This window comes from Dothidotthia symphoricarpi (assembly GCF_010015815.1).
Source record: "Dothidotthia symphoricarpi CBS 119687 unplaced genomic scaffold P153scaffold_22, whole genome shotgun sequence".
Classification (NCBI taxonomy): domain Eukaryota; kingdom Fungi; phylum Ascomycota; class Dothideomycetes; order Pleosporales; family Dothidotthiaceae; genus Dothidotthia; species Dothidotthia symphoricarpi.
Window position 1 is genome coordinate 336,095 of NW_022985029.1, and position 17,472 is coordinate 353,566.

Sequence of the window (17,472 nt, forward strand, 5' to 3'; positions counted from 1 at the left end):
GATCACAATCGAGGAGTCTGTCCTTGCGTGTCATCAAAATGCCCTACAATATTGCGTATGTCTCCCCACAGTTTGTCCGCCCGATTCAAGCTCACACACACCAGCATGATTAGCGACAACTTCTACCCTCAGCCTGGTATGAGCTCTTCTTCGAGCTGAGAAGCAATCATCTTATCGAGCATAGGAGGAGTGGAGAGTCACATGTACCAGCTTTCTAGCGTAGGGCTCCCCCACACACGTTCTTTCCCCCTCTAACAACTACAGAAACTCATTGATCGCGGACACAAGGTCATCGTCATCACACATGCCTACGCTGGTCGAACAGGAGTGCGTTACCTGACCAACGGACTCAAAGTCTACTACGTCCCCTTTTTCGTCGTATACCGCGAGACGACCTTTCCAACCGTTTTCTCCTTTTTCCCCGTCTTTCGCAACATTGTCATACGCGAACGCATAGAGATCGTCCACGGGCATGCTAGTCTCAGCAGCTTATGCCATGAGGCTATCTTGCATGCCCGGACAATGGGCTTGAGGACTGTCTTCACGGACCACAGCCTGTTCGGCTTTGCAGATGCGGCAAGCATATTCACCAACAAGCTCCTGAAGTTCACGCTGAGCGATGTTGACCATGTCATCTGTGTCAGCCATACTTGGTACTGTGATCCCGCTGATTCCAAGATAATGGTTGCTGACTGCCCAAAGCAAAGAAAACACGGTTCTCAGAGCGTCGCTTGACCCTCTGATGGTCTCTGTCATTCCAAACGCAGTCGTCGCTGAGAATTTCCGCCCCCTCTCATATGATTCAAATGATTCAAAACACCGCAATGTCCCTGAACCCCCGCAGCGCATTGGGCCAGAAGACATCATTACTGTTGTGGTCATATCCCGGCTTTACTACAACAAAGGCACTGATCTGCTTGTAGCTTCGATACCACGTATCATCGCATCACATCCGAATGTTCATTTCATAATTGCCGGCAGTGGACCTAAAGCGATCGACCTCGAGCAAATGATTGAGCGAAATGTGTTGCAAGATAAGGTCCTTATGCTTGGTCCAGTGCGTCATGAGGAGGTCCGAGATGTTATGGTTCGAGGGGACATCTACCTCAATCCATCGCTTACGGAGGCGTTCGGTACTGTCATTGTGGAGGCCGCATCGTGTGGCCTCTACGTAGTATGTACGCGGGTTGGTGGCATTCCGGAGGTACTTCCTAGCCACATGACGGAGTTTGCAGCGCCTGAAGAGGATGAGATTGTCGAAGCGACCGGACGCGCGATCGCAAAACTACGAGCAGGCAAAGTGAGGACGGAGCTGTTTCACAACCAAGTCAAACAGATGTACTCTTGGACAGATGTTGCGCAACGAACGGAAAGAGTGTACGACGGCATCAGCGGTGTTATAAGTCACAGCGAGTTCTACCAAGGTGCAGGGGTCGCAGGGGCATGGAGTGCTACACGCGGTCGTGCTGGCGTTCAAAGCTTTGCGCTCATAGAGCGGCTCAAGAGGTACTATGGCTGTGGTATTTGGGCTGGAAAGCTTTTCTGCCTTTGTGTCATAATCGACTACCTTCTCTATGTTGTCTTGGAGATCTTTGCACCGAGATCGAGAATCGACATTTGCAAGGATTGGCCAAAAAAGATATTCAAGGAAGGAAAGGCAAATGACGTTGAAACGAGTAAAGACAGCAGTGGGCTTGTCAGAAAGAGGAGCACTCGCTATCGAAGAGAGAAAGTGGATGAGCGGGATGACAGCTGAAAATGTCAGGGTGCATACAGACAAATCACGATGATATTACAACGACATCTCTCGGAGCGGCAGTTATTGAAAACATGTATATTACGGGTATAATACGGCGACCACTGGCCCACGATGAAGCACAGCAGCGGCTGCAGAGAAGGCAATACTATCTACGACGCCCTCAATAGCGAGGACGACAAAACAACAAAAACGCCAGCATATGCTCTACGCTCCAAGACTCTATCAGGGCACTCACGCGTAAAACCAATATTGCGCCGCGTAGTCCACTGTGAATCCTCCACTAATGCCCTCGCATGTTTTCGGCGCCATCCCCCCCGCAGTGTTCACACGGTAGACTTCCTTGTAATCGCCCTCGACAGCGTTGAGTTTCAACCATGGCACGCTCCCCTGTCCGTTGCTACCCTTCTCCGAATTGGCGGGCGCACTACTCTTCACCACATCAGGTATGGCCTGAACGTAGCCGTAATTCACACGATCCGTTTCCAGCTTGAACAACGGGACCTTCTTGTCGGTAAATTCGTGGTGTCCCGACAAGCGAGATTCCGCGAGCGCAGACGAGGGGACAGAGTAGAGCAAGGCGATCTTGGTCACGCCTGCCACGACGGCGGGCGAGTTAACCGTGTCGCATGTTGCGTTGAAAAGCGAGGCCACGGCGCCGACGGCTACGGGCACGGTTGTTGCTGACGCGGAAGCACATGTGTAGTTTTGTGTGCCGCGGCCGATGGCGACGTGGCGGAGTGTTAGGCCTGCTCCGACGGCGGGGAGAGGTGTGGGGGCTAGAGTGTGTTAGTTTGGGTGTGTGGGAGAGTGGAGAAAGGATAGCGTACCGGTTGGCAAGACGGCATTAGAGAGGTCGCATTGCGAGGCTGACGTCTGCGCTTTGCGGGGGACAAGCTGCGCTAGCGCATCGAATGTCTGTGTTGGTGCGGCGAAGATGGTTGTTGGCGCCAAAGCGAGGAGCAGCGAGATGGGTGTTGTGAAGAGCATTGTTGGATGTGGTTGGTTGATTGATGTACGTTGCGATATAGAAATGATCGATATTTCGGTTGATGCGAAAGTAGTACGTATTATATCCAAGCCAATGGATTTTTTACTGGCACTTTTTTTTTTTTTTCGTGCTGAGCTGTGTAGTTGTTGCTGCTGATGGAAATCCGAAACCCCCCAAAAAAAAACCAGAGCTGGCGTAAGACCGAAAGTAAGACGCGCAAAAAAGAGATCCAGTCCCTAGAACGAAAAAAACACGAATGGAAGATGTTTCTTGGGGGCTTGGGACGGACGGACGGACGGGATGAATGGGATACGAGGGGAACGAAACGAAACCGTTGATGCAGCCTTGAGGCGCGCTCTATATACCTAACTAACACCTACACCAGCTCATAGTTCAGCCACTGCACTACACTGAAAAAAGAACCCGCCCTACCGAATCAATAGGGCCCCGTACAATAGAACAGAACCCCCCCCCCCCAGCTTCCGTTCTAGCCTGACGCTGTCCTGGTTTCCAGCGCGTACGCTGGCGTTGCGTACGTGTGTGAGGTGCGGGCCCGTCCGGTAAACGCCCAGGACTTGCATTTCGGGGGGGTTATTTTTAGAGCACGAAGGCTGGTTGGACGGTGCAGGGTTTAGGCGAAAACGCGTGGAGTCGCGGAGGGGCCTTCGGTAATCTGGCGTGCCGCTGGGGGAGGCTAGGCGGGGAGGTTGGTGGGTTGGGCGCTTGGGGGAGGTGGAGGTTATTTTGGGGTGGCGGTTTCGAAGGTGTGTGTTTGTTGTCGTGTGTGTGTGTTTTCAAGATGTATGTCTGTTTATCTACTAAGCTAAGTGAAGCTTATAGCGACGAACATCTGTCTTCCCCCATATCGCGGGTGGAGTTGTTCATGTTCACGTCTTCAATCTACCCAACACAAAGCAAGTCGCGCAGAAACCGCAAATCCCACCTCCCCACAAAACCCCAAACACACACACAAAACACAGAATATACAACAGACACGCACGCAAAACCAAAGATACGCAACCGCCCATTGCTACATCCTTGCTTATACATACACGTCGCATATTCCGTCTTCCAAAGATCTTCTTCTTCTGGGCCTTTTCCCCAACCACAATCCACAATCCATCCACAATCCATCCCGCCACCCCATCCCATCCCATCCCGCAGAGCCGCCCGTCCTACCTTGCCAGACCACCAACCAGCCAACCAATCAAGTACACCAGCCAAGTATATGAGCAACCTCGCTTCCCTCTTTCCCTAGCAAGCGATATTTCTCTATTCGGAAATTAGGGCGTCCGTAAATATCCTCATATAGCCAATATATAGCGTACTAGGACGGGAAGGGAAAGTGTCGGTGGTGGTTTGTCTGGTTTGGGGGTGGGAGCGAGTCGGCCAGCCAGCCAGACGAGCGCCACGATGTGGTGGTGATTGGACTTGACTTGACTCGATTGGACTTGACTTGACTGGGTAGGTATTATTCACGCACACGCATACACATACCCAGAACATAATGCAGAAAACACAGCGAAAAGTGGGAAGTGGGAAGCGCCTTCAACAAGACCATGGCATGTTCATGCTATGCGCGGACACGTGTACACGACATATACAGCCAACAACCTCTCTCCTACTCACATGCCTTTGAGGGGGGGAGGAGCTAGATGTAATGCACGTATACGCGTACACAAGCTACGAATGGGATTGGTGTAGTATGGTATGGTATGGTATGGTATGGTATGGGTACACTGCCTATCTGTGAAGGAACTGGATGACTGGCTTGCACTTTCGACCCAGTCAAACGTACTCGGAAGTCTGCCCAAACTGCTATGCTATGTTGTGTGAGTTCTAGTGAACTAGATGGTTGGTCTGCTGTAGTGCAGTACTAAGAACGAATAGAAAGATATTGTGTATTTACTTGGTTAGGAAGACCTTTGTATGCGTGTACATGTGTATATGGATACTGGCTTGGTGGTTACTGTATTATTTGTCTCTGTATCTGAGTAGACGCTACAAGCTGGCTGGCTAAGTAGACAGATGTATAGATGGGCCTGAGTATTTCTAGTTGTAGTTGTACTTCTGTATCCACCTACCCACCTCCCCATCCATCCACAGTGTACATCCCCACGAAATCTCCTTACTTCCCGTTTCTCATTTCCTCCTCCACTGTTTAGATCACAATACACCACATCAGTCCAGGTACATATATTTGAACAGATAGAGACTATACAGCAAGAACTGAAAAGTTAAAAGCGTTTTTGATGATACAGTGATGCATATACATACGTATACCGCATAATCCTATGGCTAATTGGGGTTGATTTGATTTGATAGTGCAGGAAGTTTTTTCTCGACATGAGCGGAGGTGAGGTCCTGAGTATCACGGAGTGGGCAGGCTGTGATGAAATGTGGATATCTGATTTGGAGAGGGAGGGGAGTACATAGGTAATCAGGTCAGATAGGGTAGATGGACGAAAGGATTCGAGTAAGCCCACGCGAGGAAATATCATGGCATGAGTACATAGACCATGGGTGAATTCGATGCATATAAGTAGTAGCAACGACTCACTCACCCAGGCGAACAAAACAAAGAGACGCCAGTAGTAATACACCCCCATCCCCCATCCCCCATCCCCTTCTCCGCCTTCCTCACCCTCACGGCCCCACCGGCCCCCCAACCGCCACCGCATCTCTCAACGCACCCCCCGCCGCCGCCGCCCCCGCCTCATACGAAAACAGACTATAAACCAGCAAAAAATGCAGCCCCAGCAAATACGCGGCAAACAAATTCCGACTACTCCTCGTCTGCAGGACAAACTTCGTAACGCGCAGAACCACACGTTCAAACAGCGTCATACGCTTCATAGCGCGAGCAGACTCACGTCCCCGAAACGCAGCAAAGGGCGAGAGATTGGATTCGTATGTAGCTTTATACCTATCTGAGGGGTCTTGTGCGCCGCCGATGTGGATGGTGGAGGGGTTTGGGTTGGCGGCGTAGCTTGATGCCGAGGAGGATGTGGGATTTCTGTTCACCGCGGTGTAGGAGGAGATGTAGCGGGTTTTCTCGTACAGGTCGAGGTTGTCTTTTTGTAGGGCGTTGATCTCGGTGCGGAGGGAGGTGACGGTTTGGTGGGACTTTTGGAGCTCGGATTCGAGTTCCGCGTTGCGCTTTTTGAAGCGGTCGCGTTGCGCGGTTACCATGGGGAGGATGCCTGAGCCACCGCCGACGCCGCCTGCTGTGGGCTCGCCGGCGCGCAGCGAGGCGAGGGTTGGGGGCTGCGAGGAGGAAGTGTTGTCGAAGCCGGAGATGATGGAGGATGTTGGGGAGGAGCGACCGCGGCGGGCTGAGGACTGCGGGTAGCGCGATACGTAGGTGCCTGCTACGGACATGGCGGAGGGGTCGAAGGCGTTTGTGGCTTCTTGCTGCACCTTTTCGAGATCGGCTTCGAGGGTTTCGTTTAGGGTGCGCGACTTCTCGAGGGAGGTGTTTGTTCGGGAGAGGTCGTCCTGCAGGGCTGCGAGGCGGCTTTGCAGGTCTTGGTGCGAGACGCGCAGGACGGTGAGCTCGTTGCTGAGCTTTTTGTTGCGGGCTAGGAGGAGCTGCTCGAGGGTTTCGCCTTTGCCTTTGGCGGACCCGTTTTGGGAGAGGGCGAGCTCGGTGGCCTCGTCGTCATCGTCGCCGGTTGCGAACTCGATCGACTGGGGATGGATGGTTAGCTTGGGTTGGGGGTGGGAAAGGGGCACAATCATACTTTGAGGACTTCGAGCTCCTGCTTGACGTTTTCGTAGTCGCTCCATTTCTGGACCTTCTCACGCAGCGCCTCCTTCTCACTCTTGAGGGATTTGATCTCGCGCTCTAGGCTCCGCGTCTCCGTCTCCAGACGTGTTTGTTTCGAGTCTTTTTCAAAGCGAGCGTTTTCGAGCTTGCGTAGGAGTGACGAGTTCTCGGATCGCAGTCTCAGGACGGCTGGGTCGTCTTCTACGTGTCCCTGCTGGGCTGGCGCCGATGCAGACTGGGCGAGCTCCAGACGCAGGCGCTCGTTGCGTGCCTCGACTTCGGCCAGGCGGTGGCTTGTCCTCTCCAGCTCTGAGCTGACAATCTCGAGCTCTGCCGCCGTGGCGCCCCGCGTGCCCTCTGCGTCGGCATTTCCGCCTTCGCCCAGTCTTTGCGAGACCTCGTAGCTGGCCTTGAGCTCCTTCAGCAGGCGGTCCTGGCTCTCGACCTTTTCGTCCAGGCTCTTCTCCTTGGCCTCCCAGTTGTCCTGCTTCTCGCTCAGGACTGCCGACCACGACGCCTCGACGTCCTTTATCTTGGTGTCGCGCGTCTCCTCGAGGGTCTTGCGTGCGGTGCGCTCCTCCTCGAGCTTCGTCTCTGCGTCGTCGAGCTGCGAGGTCAGGGTCGCGACGGTGTTCTGCAGGCGCTCGTTCTCGGCGGTGAGCTTGGGCACAATCTCCTCGGCGGTCACGAGCGAGTCGACAGAGGCTTCGAGGAGGGGGTAGGGGTCGGGGGCCTCGGCGAGGGGCGAGTAGAGCTGGAAGAAGGCGGCCTGCACCGACTTGGACTGGTTGGATATGAGGTCGATGAAGTTCTGGTAGGCTGCGAGGGTCAGCACAGCACCGCGCAGTCAGGTGCACCGCAGCATGCCTACACTTCAGGAGGGCCTTGATGTCGGTGAGCTTGCTCGCGTCGTCGAGCTTGCGGAAGTCCTTTGTCTTCTGGGCGAGGTCCTTGCGCTGGGTGAGGGTGTCGCGCTGGTAGGCGACGAGGTCCGAGGCGGCCGTGTCGAGCTGCGGGACCAGCGTGGTGAGATCGATGTCTGGCGCAGTGTGAGCTGGGTGTGCGTGCGCGCGGCGGCGGGGACAGACGTACTCCTCCACGCCCCGATGGCCTTCTGGAACTTGTTGTCCTCTGCAGACTCCCCGCCCGCGTCGCCGTCCCGCTCGTGCTCATGGCGGGTCGCGTCCGGGGCCGGTCTGTCGTCGAAGTCGATTCCGCCCTCCATGGCTGCGCGTCAGCCGGGCACTCGGTCTGTGTCTGGCACACAGTCTCTGTCTGGCGGGGAGTGGTTCGTGATCACACGGGCGCATACGTGGCCATGGAGTGCGAGGGCGGCGTGCGACGGCTTCGACGAAACTGGGGGACTCGCATGTGGACCGATTGGCCGGGCGCATCGTCAACGGCGGCCGCGGCGGACCAGGCTGCCACCACGCACCACCACTCCTCCACCATGCATGCACCCGGCGTGTCGAGTGCATAGCCAGCCATGGCGCCCGTGACAGTCCCGAACAATGGCAGCCCAAGTGACCGCGCGCCCACAGCCCCAGGACGGCTCCTTCATCCTGCGCAGGCTGGTGTCGGACCTGCCCTTGTCCGCCGACGGGGGTGCTGATGTGCACATAACCTGCGTCGAAGTGTGGAGTATGTACTGCATCTACTGTCTCGAGCTTCACCTCGACTCTCGCTGATGGCTCGCCAGACGGCAACCTCTACGTGGGCACCTCGGCCGCCGAGATCCTGCACTTCGTCCTGCTCCCGCCAGACCCCAGCGATGCCTCGGAGGAGCCCACGGCCATCATCGCCTCGCGCCTCGAGCCCCCCCACAACGACGCCAACGGGCCCGGCGTGCAGCAGATCCTGCTGCTCCCGCGCGTCAACAAGGCCTGCATCCTCTGCAACAACACCCTCTCCATCTACTCGCTGCCCGAGCTGAGCCCCGACTCGACCTTCAAGCCCATCTCGTGTCTGTGGGTGGGCGGCGTCGACCTGAACGAGGACGACGACGAGTCGGCTGGGCGCGGTGTCGTCGTCGTCATTGGGCTGAAGAAGCGCCTGCGACTGGTCCAGATATCCGAGAACTCTCCGCCCAGGGCCCTCAAAGCGATAGAGTACGGCGGCTGCTTGACATCGGTCAGGCGTGATGACTACTCGTGCGCCGCCGATGCCCACTCGTATGCGCTGCTGGACGTCATGCACCAGCAGAAGATTGGCCTCTTCCCAATCTCTTCGCTGGATCCAGATGTCGGAGACGTTGGCGGAGCTGCCGAAACCCTTGCCACCGTGTCTGCCGGCCCCTCTAGAAGCGTCTCCACGGCGAGTGCCCATCCGCAGTTCCAGGAGGAGCAGCGCGGCCACAGTCGCAGCACGAGCTTGAATATTCTGGGCGCCAGGGGACTGACATCTCGGACACCAAGTCCACGCCCTCCAGCGCCGCGATATGGCTTCGACGTGCCCGAGTCACTCTCGCGGACCGCATCCCCAGCCCCCAGTCGCTCGCCAGCTCGACCACCGAGGGGAGAGCCTCACAGTAGAACGTCCAGCCAGTCGCGACCTCAGTCTGACAAACTGCTGCCGCTCCCGCCCTCAGAAGAACGCACAAGTCAAGCCGAACAGCCCCCACCCCCACCGCCCTTCGTCCCCTTGCGACCCCACATCGCATCTCCATCCCCGAATGAGTTCTTGCTCACCGTCGGAACCACTCCGTCCGAGCAGGGAGTGGGCATGTTCGTCAACCTAGACGGCGACATGTGCAGAGGAAGCATACAGTTTAGCAGCTACCCCGACGCCATCATAGTGGATGGGTCAGGCATCGACTTGACTGCGTCTATGGGTCCGGATATGGATGCCGAACCAGGCTACGTCTTAGCAGCTGTCCATCGAGAGGAGAATGATAGAGTCTCGTATGGAGTTGAGATCCAACGATGGGACGTGGACGCTGGCACTGACGAAGCTGACAAGGAGTGGCTAAATCTCAGCTCACTAGGACTCACGTCACAAGAGATAGGGACCCACATCTCGACACCCCTGGGTATGCGTACGGTCGTGCAGCCTTACGACCTAGTCCTGTCTGAGATTGGAGCAAAACTCTCAGTAAAGCGTTTACGGTTGTCTCCTGCAGACGGCTCAGCTGCAGAAGACGAAACCAAACACGTCGTGACGGCACAGGAACAGGCCGACCTCGATTTCACCCAGCGGCTTTCGAAGCTGCAAACACAAAACGTGCTGTGGGCAGGGAACCAGATCTGGTGGACCGTTCGCAACCCGCTCGTAACACGCTTGGATTCTCGATTGGAAGCGGCACAGTCTACACCCACGGGCGACGGGCTGCGCATCCAGCCTAATCGAGGGATTGTCGAAAGAGTGCTAGGCGACATTCGAGGCCAAGAACCACGCAATGAGTCGGACTACCTTAGCCTCATCTATATCCGTCAAAAGGCGTCGGTACTGCTCCTCATGGATGTTGTACTGCGCACTCAATCAAACATCATCATCTTCGAGAATGAAAAGCGCATCACCGAGCAAGCCTTGGTTGAGGGTGAAGCAGATCCGAGAGTAATCTTGAGTCTACTACCAGTTTTGAACCAAGAGGTCGTGCAGGGGTCGGAGGGGATACAGATATCCGGCGGTGTCACGTCGCTTGTAGAAGAGTTCTTGCGGCAGAACAACCTCTCAGTCATGCCGACCACTGTCAACGGATCGTTCGGCGAAAATTTGCTTCCCCTTATGAAGAGGTATCTCCAGTTTTGGAGGAGGAGAAAGGGCATGGCTAGCGTGACAAACGACCCCTGTGTGTTTCAAAGTATCGACGCCGCGTTGCTGCACATCCTCTTACTGCTCGATGAAAGCAGCCCGGAAGGGACCTCCAGCCCAGGAACCCACCGAGCCGAATTGTACGAACTAGTCGACAAGGAAGTTGAATGCTTCGACCGTGCCATCGAGCTGCTCGAACAGTTCAAACGTCTCTACGTCTTGAGTCGTTTGTACCAGAGCAACTGCAAGGCGTCAATCAAAGCATCAAAAGTGCTCGCGACCTGGAGGCGAATCCTAGAAGGCGAGCCAGACGCAGGCGGCGAGTTTGTAGACGGAGAAAACGAGGTGCGGAAATACCTCTCGCGCATTCGAGACCAGGCACTCGTCGAAGAATACGGCGCTTGGCTGGCGAACCGCAATCCCCAGCTCGGCGTGCAGATCTTCGCCGACGACCACAGCAGGGTCAAGTTCGAGCCCACACGCGCTGTCGCCCTCTTGCGGGAGCGGGCCCCCGGTGCCGTGAAGGAGTACCTCGAGTACCTCGTCTTCGGCAAAAAGGTACACACACAACAATCCCCCTCCCTCCAAATCCAAGTAAAGCAACCCAGCTAACCACCACCCAGCACACGCAATACGTCAACGAGCTAATAACCCACTACCTCGACACCGTCATAACAGAACTCGAATCCCACCCCACCTCCCGCGCCACACTCTCCCAAACCTACGCAACCTACCGCATCCTCGCGCCCCCAAAACCAACATACCACCAATTCATCACCGACAACGCGCCCCCAGCCCCCTGGTGGCAAGCCCGCCTCCGCCTCCTCCAACTCCTAAGCTCCACCCACCCCACAACCTCCTCCACCTACGACATCGCCGCCATCCAAGCCCGCCTCGCACCCTTCTCCCACGACCTCACCTCAGAAATGATCCTCCTCCACGGCCGCCAGGCAAACCATCACCAAGCCCTCCGCCTCCTAACCCACCACCTCGCAGACTTCGACTCCGCAATCGCTTACTGTCTGCACGGATACCACGCCCTCTCCCCGGACCCGCACCCCTCCGACCCGCCATCCCGCGCCCAGCAATCAGCGCTCTTCAACGCCCTACTCGCGGAGTTCCTGCGCATAGACGACGTTGCGCAGCGTGTGCAGCGCACGAGCGAACTTCTGGATAGATTTGGTGCGTGGTTTGATGTGGGGGATGTGTTGGCGCTTGTGCCGGATGGGTGGAGTGTGCATGTTTTTTCGGGGTTTTTGATACGCAGTTTGAGGAGGTTGGTGAGGGAGAGGAAGGAGAGTGGGGTTGTGAGGGCGTTGAGTGATGCGCAGAATTGTGGGGTTGGGGGGGAGGTGGTAAGGGTTAGGGAGGGGCTGGGGAGTGGGTGTACGGTGGAGATGTAAGTGTTAGGTAGTTGTTTGTGGGGGGTTTGAAGGTAGGCTATTTCGTGTGTTTGTGCTAGATTATACATATGTACCGTCTATGACCTAATACTCAACGAGAATCAACCTCTCCCGCACACTCTCCGGTAACTCCTCGATGCCAACCAAGCCCATCCGCACCGCATCACCCCACACAAACATGGCCCTATCCTGCGCAAAAGCCAGATAATCAAACTCATCATCCTCCTCCTGGTCGTTGAAAAGCTCAGCCTCCCTTTCCGCACCATCCTTTCCACCCTCTGCCGCCTCCCCACCCACGGATCCATTCTCGCTGTGCTTCTTCTCAGCGACCACGGCATCGGCGGCAGTCCCATCATTAGCGACTGCAGCAGCAGCAGCTTTCGCCTCCGCGTCAAAGTCCGGCAAACCCGGAACAGCAGCCTGCACAATCCCCCACGCAACCCACTGCGCCGAATTAGCCAGCCGCCAAAGCCTCGTCTCCGCCATAAGACGCCGCGCTTCTTCTTCCGTCTGGCGCTCCGCCTCGAGCTCCTGTTCCTGGAAGAAGGACTTATCGCCTGGAGGCGCGCGGGAGTCGAGCATGAACGCCGAGATGGAGTTTGGTGTTGCGGTCGCGGTAGCTGCGAGAGTAGTTGTGCTGGTTGAGGAGGGCAGGGGGCCAAGGTGTGGGGTCGGCGGGTTTGAGGCTGCGCCTGGGGCTTTGTAGTTTGGTGTGTGGCCTAGGTAGGTGCGGAGGAAGCGGTGCTGTTCGTCGGCTGTGGGGTAGTATTTGTCGTTGCATTTCCAGGATTGGGTGGCGTCGTGGTAGTTGTATGTCCATTCCGTCTATATAGGTGTTAGTAAATAAGGAAAATGTCGGATTTGACATGCGGCAGCTGCTGGAGCAAGGGGAGGAAGAAGAATTATGTCTTACGAAGTGGTTGGCAAATTCTAGACCGGGTAGGTTTGCGTTTGCGTATTCGAAGTCGATGACTACGAGCTGCTTGTGCTGGTTTCCTGGAAGTAGAAGCGGTGATTCGCCCTCAGGCATCATGCGGAGGATGTTTCCATACTGCGTCTGTTGCGCGGTCGTATCAGTTTCTCTTCTGGCCTGCACCCGCGGAAAAAAACCGACTTACATCGTTGTGGGAAAACACCAACCGCTCATTGATCTTATCAATGCCACCGTACTGCTCCTCCAACCATACCCTGTATTTCTCGATGATCTTCCTAAACATGGGCCACTCGAGGCCGCAGACCAGACCCCTCTTTTTCCACTTATCTGCCGGAGACAGAGGAGCGTTTGGATCCGTCTCGAGAACCTGCTGATCAAGCCACATGCCGATTTGTTCACATCGATCAACCCACTTGTCCCAGTTTTGCCAAACGAATGGACCGGCTACTCGCTCCTTCGTCGTGAGATCAATCCCTTCGTGAAGCTCTCGCATACGCTTGGCAATCTGCTTTGAGGTTTCTTCGTTGCGAAGCTCCTTCGCAGTCAGTGGCTTTGCGTGGAGGAATTCCTCAAAGCGTCCGTTGCTGAATGTGCCAAGTAGACGTGGACCGATACGCTTGCGCACAAGTCGGTACAGAATCTGTAACTCGGAGTCGCGGTCAATCAGATGCCCTACATGAGGACCGTAGATGCGTAGAAGGAGTTTGCTAGAAAAGGTCAGTCTGGGCAAGATAGCGACTACACAATAACTCACGGTGGCGGGTTCTTCGGCTTCGGTATGCCGTCTGCGCTATCTGCTTGAGATGGAAGGTCCTTAGGAGGGAACACGGTGTAGACAATATTCGTCAGACCACCGCTGAGCCTCTGTACGTCGAGCTGGCTGCTCATCTCCGTGGGTACCTTTCGCCATCCCTTCAACTTCAAAGTGTGAGTCAAGCGAAGAATCTCAAACTTGAATGTGTCCCAGGCTTCTTTCTCTTTTTGCGCTCGCTTCTTGGACTCTTCGTCGTCTGGTCCAGATTCTGAGTTTTCCATGGTGTATCCCATAGTCTTTGAGATGTCCAACACGGCGTCACACCCAGGAACGAGCTGATCGACCGAGTCAAAGTGATCTGAGTCAGTCGATATGATGGAATGCCGCTTCAAGCCAGCTGAAAGTTTACGGTTGTGAGATGGCTTCCTCTTCGCGTCAACTGGCCTGACCGATATTGACTTCTCCAGGATATTCGCCAATTCTTCCAGCGCCACAGAGCCTAGAGACGACTCTGATCCGCTGCGTCCTCGAATCTCAGCAGACTGGTCAGCGCTCTCAACTGTCAAATCCTTCGCAGGTTCGACTTCTTCGGCGATGTCCTTGGTGCCAGCCTTTCGCTTTGCCTTTCGTGCAGTGCGCCTCGTTCGTTCGTGCTTGAGCCACGTTCCGACCTGCTTCAAAAGACCTGCGTGTGCATGATGGCCATGTGAGGCGGTTTCTGCCGAGCTGTCTGAGAGGAGAGAAGATAGCGATGGGTTGCCTTCGACACTCGGTGGCCTGAGAGAGCCCAGACGTTCAATTGATGGTCTGCCGGATAATCGCTTGCCCTGGATGCTTGCAGCATATTGCCTGGCAGACTTGTCAAGATCTAGATAGTCTTTTTGCTCGAGCTCCTTGTTCTGGCCGATCGACATTGGAGAAGCACTCTCATCGGGAAAAGAGACGACTGCGAAAGTGAGATAAGCAGTGATTCGAAATGTAATTCATGACGTTGTAATATCGCCCAATGCGCCAGCTCTTGCTAGTCAATATGTACACTACAGCACAGAATGTAAAGTTCTGAATGCTCTACATGAGATAATCATGAGAATCAAAAATTGCTTCCCAGTAACGTCATATGCATCTGGCTCTTGAACTGAACCAGTCATCTGCAATCATGACCAGGGTCCATCAACCTCGATCAATCGCGCAAGAGAACGTCCAAGCAAATATTGTGATTGATCCAGTGTAGTCGCATGGGCATTGGAGGCATGGGCAAAGTCTGGTAAGGGAGAGTGAACGAACCTTTGGTTGCAGGGCGGGATGCCGAGCCCCCCTCCATGGTGTTGCTGCGGGATGGCTCTGGAGAGGGGTGTCTATCCACTCGTTCATTGGAGGATGCCATGGTGGGGTATATTGCGTGCGCACTCTGTTACGAATGCGATAGGCCAGATTACCTTTGGGACAATACGGTACCAAGACCGTCGAGTCTGGAAATAACCGTGTCTGGTGTGTGTTGTTAGGGTTGATGGTGGTGGTACGGCGTCGATTAAGTAGAGGGGTAAGTGGACGCGAGCTCGCAGCCCCACGTGCTAGGACGATAGGCGGTGGTGAGTCGGAGCGCAAGGCAAAGGTGAGAGAATAAAAAGATGAAAAGGGACGGATAAGAGTGAGCAGCGCTGAAGGTTCAGCTAATGTCTGCCAGGTGTCATGTTCAAGTGAATTCGATCTTTGACCATGTTTTCCAGATAAGGTCGTTCAGAGACTGGCTTGGCGATCTACGTCAGGGCTACTTCCAGACAAAAGCAAGTAAATTTTGAAGATGGGGGTTTCTAGTTTTGGAACGGAGAAAGGTAACACTCTTGTGATGTAACCGCATGATTGGATGTCATGATCTATTCGTTACATCCCTAAATTACAGCTGCTTCACCTCGAGCGAGACATATTGTACCAGCTCGGACCCTAACGCCTTGCTACGATGCTCCATTCAAACCCAAATTATGTTTGAAAAACTCTCGTAATTGATTATCATACACCAAGCCCTTGATATACATACAAACTGGGCTTCAAACGTTCGCCTCGTTTCAGGCTGACAGAAAGAAAATAGCTCATGCCGCCCACTCCACAGTTTCCAAAGCGAGCATGACCAACAGTAATGTTGAGGGCAGAATCCAGACAACATAACTTTGGAACAATATCCTCGACATGGCACCCATGTAGACATTGTTGATCTGACAAATCTGGGCCAGTTGCAGCGCAGTTGGGGCACCACTCAAAAGGAAGCACACGATGATGAAGATTGGGTCGTCCAAGATGCTCACCGGGACGTACTTGGCGGTCAGTGCAAGCATTGGAGCCATGAAGATGGTTGGGATGAGCATGCGGCTGACCAAAGAGGCAATCACAAGATTCCTCTCGACTTTAGGGTCCTCCATAGAGTGCTGGTCTTCCTTGGGCAGAGTGTTACGAGCTAGATTGGCACCCAGAACGACAAGAATGAGTGGAACCGCAACTTGCCCACTTTGGTTGACAGCGCGCGTGACCGAATTGCTGATGAGTGTTCCAGGGTCGAAGAAAAGATGTTGTAGTGAAGGTACTGAAGCGACGATAATAGCCACCAACATTGCCCAGAGAGGCGGGTTCATGAACTCCCAGAGACCACCCAAAAACCTGGCGGTCACCGAATAGAACTTGGAGAGTGGTTGCTGGAGCCATTTGGGCAAAGTCTGGAAAACACGACGTCCAGCATACGCGATCTTGTCAGAAACCGACTTTGCAGATTGCTTGATTGCCATTTTCGTCCTCTTTGGCCATCCTTTAATGCCTTTGGGAATGTTGTCCTGTTTATAGGGATCGAAAGAGCCGTTCGCGTCTCCGTTGGTGTTCCCGTTGAAGTTGCCGGCTCCTCTGACGGTGACATTGCCATTGGTCGGTGTAACAAAATCAGTAGAGGCTAAAACACCCTCACGATCGGAAAACGAGTCTGTATCGCTAGCATCTGTAGAGTTGGTGTAACTGGTGACGTCCCCGGATTCGTAGTCGGAATGCGAATCGTCAAGCAGACCTTGTGCTTCGTGATCGCGGTATTCTCCGCTCTCTAATGCGCTACGTATGCCACCATCTTCGTTGCTATATGTACTAGCGGGAGCCAGCAGAACATTGAAACCCCACGTCCATCGAACCAACTGGCCAAGCTGTTGGAAGATGAGAAGGTAAAGAATACCTCGCGCAGCAACTTCATTATCGTTGTCACCGGGAAGTTTGTCCCAATGGAGGCCTGATAGTGTCTTCGAAAGGGATATGACGAGTGAAATGGGTAACGAGTTCGAGTTTCCAAAGACCTTTGTATGTCAGCTATTGTCGTGTCTATACATGCGATAAGTGCGACATACTGCCATTGCTACCAGGAAGTTCGATGCCCTCTTCTTGAAACCACATATCCGTGATACGATGAGCGCTGCGAGGTAGGAGACGAGTGTTTGGACGACAAAGATGAGTGGGATAACAGCCAGATCGGACAGCTTGTCGGCGGTCAATTGCGACGCGAGTTTGGTAAAAACTGGCGCAGATAGTTAGCTAATATTCGAGGATGGTTTGGCGTTTCAACAGATACGCGCTCCAAGGCCTGGGAACGTACTAAGACAAGGTGTGAACAGCTGCGTATTCAGATTCGCCAGGAACTTCTGGTTCTCTGCGTCGAAGTGGCCTGTTCTTGCGACGATGTAGCCAGGTAGGCTGACACAGACGACCTCCATGACTGCCTCAAAAACGAGTAGCGTGAGGTTGGCGAAGTCGGGATGCGAGCTATGGGGAGCCTTGTTCCTGAACACACCCATGAAGCCATTGTTGCCATAATCGTAGGATTGGGAGGCCATCGCGACAAAGTTGGATGGGTTGGCCTGGAGGTCGCGCAGGCGCAGGGCCTGGGGGCCAGAGAAGAAGGGCATCTTTCAACGCGTGTTGTGTTTCGGAAGGAGCAGACGTCGATTGGGAAAGAGCAAACGATGGGAGCGTCTTGTTTTAGCTAGCCGCGGAGATCAATCGACGTCACAGCACGAAGCGCGAACCACGAAACGGGGGCGCGCGATAGGAACAGTGATGGGTTTTACAAACAGCACGGTCGAGAGCGCGCTACC

General features: G+C 54.6%; 5 protein-coding genes across 5 annotated transcripts; 2 read left to right on the forward strand and 3 right to left on the reverse strand.

Moving 5' to 3' along the window:
• Nucleotides 1-38: 38 nt before the first annotated feature.
• On the forward strand, nucleotides 39-1,756 carry P153DRAFT_390184 (glycosyltransferase family 4 protein; the record flags this gene model as incomplete). The annotated part of the gene is made up of 5 exons (XM_033670902.1): nucleotides 39-55; nucleotides 105-136; nucleotides 185-219; nucleotides 265-653; nucleotides 703-1,756. The coding sequence occupies 5 exons, from the start codon at nucleotides 39-41 to the stop codon at nucleotides 1,754-1,756; spliced, it is 1,527 nt and encodes a 508-aa protein (XP_033519108.1).
• A 65-nt stretch (nucleotides 1,757-1,821) lies between these two features.
• Nucleotides 1,822-2,998, reverse strand: P153DRAFT_400803 (uncharacterized protein). Its single transcript, XM_033671853.1, has 2 exons — nucleotides 2,587-2,998; nucleotides 1,822-2,535 (listed from the first exon to the last, which is right to left on the reverse strand). Exons 1-2 carry the CDS (start codon nucleotides 2,744-2,746, stop codon nucleotides 1,991-1,993), a joined length of 705 nt encoding a protein of 234 aa, XP_033519109.1. The 5' UTR covers nucleotides 2,747-2,998; the 3' UTR covers nucleotides 1,822-1,990.
• A 2,395-nt stretch (nucleotides 2,999-5,393) lies between these two features.
• Nucleotides 5,394-7,839, reverse strand: P153DRAFT_434958 (uncharacterized protein; the record flags this gene model as incomplete). The annotated part of the gene is made up of 4 exons (XM_033673118.1): nucleotides 7,609-7,839; nucleotides 7,388-7,570; nucleotides 6,491-7,335; nucleotides 5,394-6,437 (listed from the first exon to the last, which is right to left on the reverse strand). Exons 1-4 carry the CDS (start codon nucleotides 7,739-7,741, stop codon nucleotides 5,394-5,396), a joined length of 2,205 nt encoding a protein of 734 aa, XP_033519110.1. The 5' UTR covers nucleotides 7,742-7,839.
• A 115-nt stretch (nucleotides 7,840-7,954) lies between these two features.
• P153DRAFT_400805 (uncharacterized protein) lies at nucleotides 7,955-11,669 on the forward strand (the record flags this gene model as incomplete). The annotated part of the gene is made up of 3 exons (XM_033671854.1): nucleotides 7,955-8,157; nucleotides 8,216-10,824; nucleotides 10,890-11,669. The coding sequence occupies exons 1-3, from the start codon at nucleotides 8,028-8,030 to the stop codon at nucleotides 11,667-11,669; spliced, it is 3,519 nt and encodes a 1,172-aa protein (XP_033519111.1). The 5' UTR covers nucleotides 7,955-8,027.
• Nucleotides 11,670-11,753: 84 nt separating this feature from the next.
• Nucleotides 11,754-17,283, reverse strand: P153DRAFT_301565 (kinase-like protein; the record flags this gene model as incomplete). Its single annotated transcript, XM_033664389.1, has 8 exons — nucleotides 11,754-12,494; nucleotides 12,583-12,726; nucleotides 12,788-13,310; nucleotides 13,358-14,303; nucleotides 14,642-14,765; nucleotides 15,514-16,677; nucleotides 16,729-16,895; nucleotides 16,980-17,283. The coding sequence occupies 8 exons, from the start codon at nucleotides 17,281-17,283 to the stop codon at nucleotides 11,754-11,756; spliced, it is 4,113 nt and encodes a 1,370-aa protein (XP_033519112.1).
• Nucleotides 17,284-17,472: the final 189 nt, after the last annotated feature.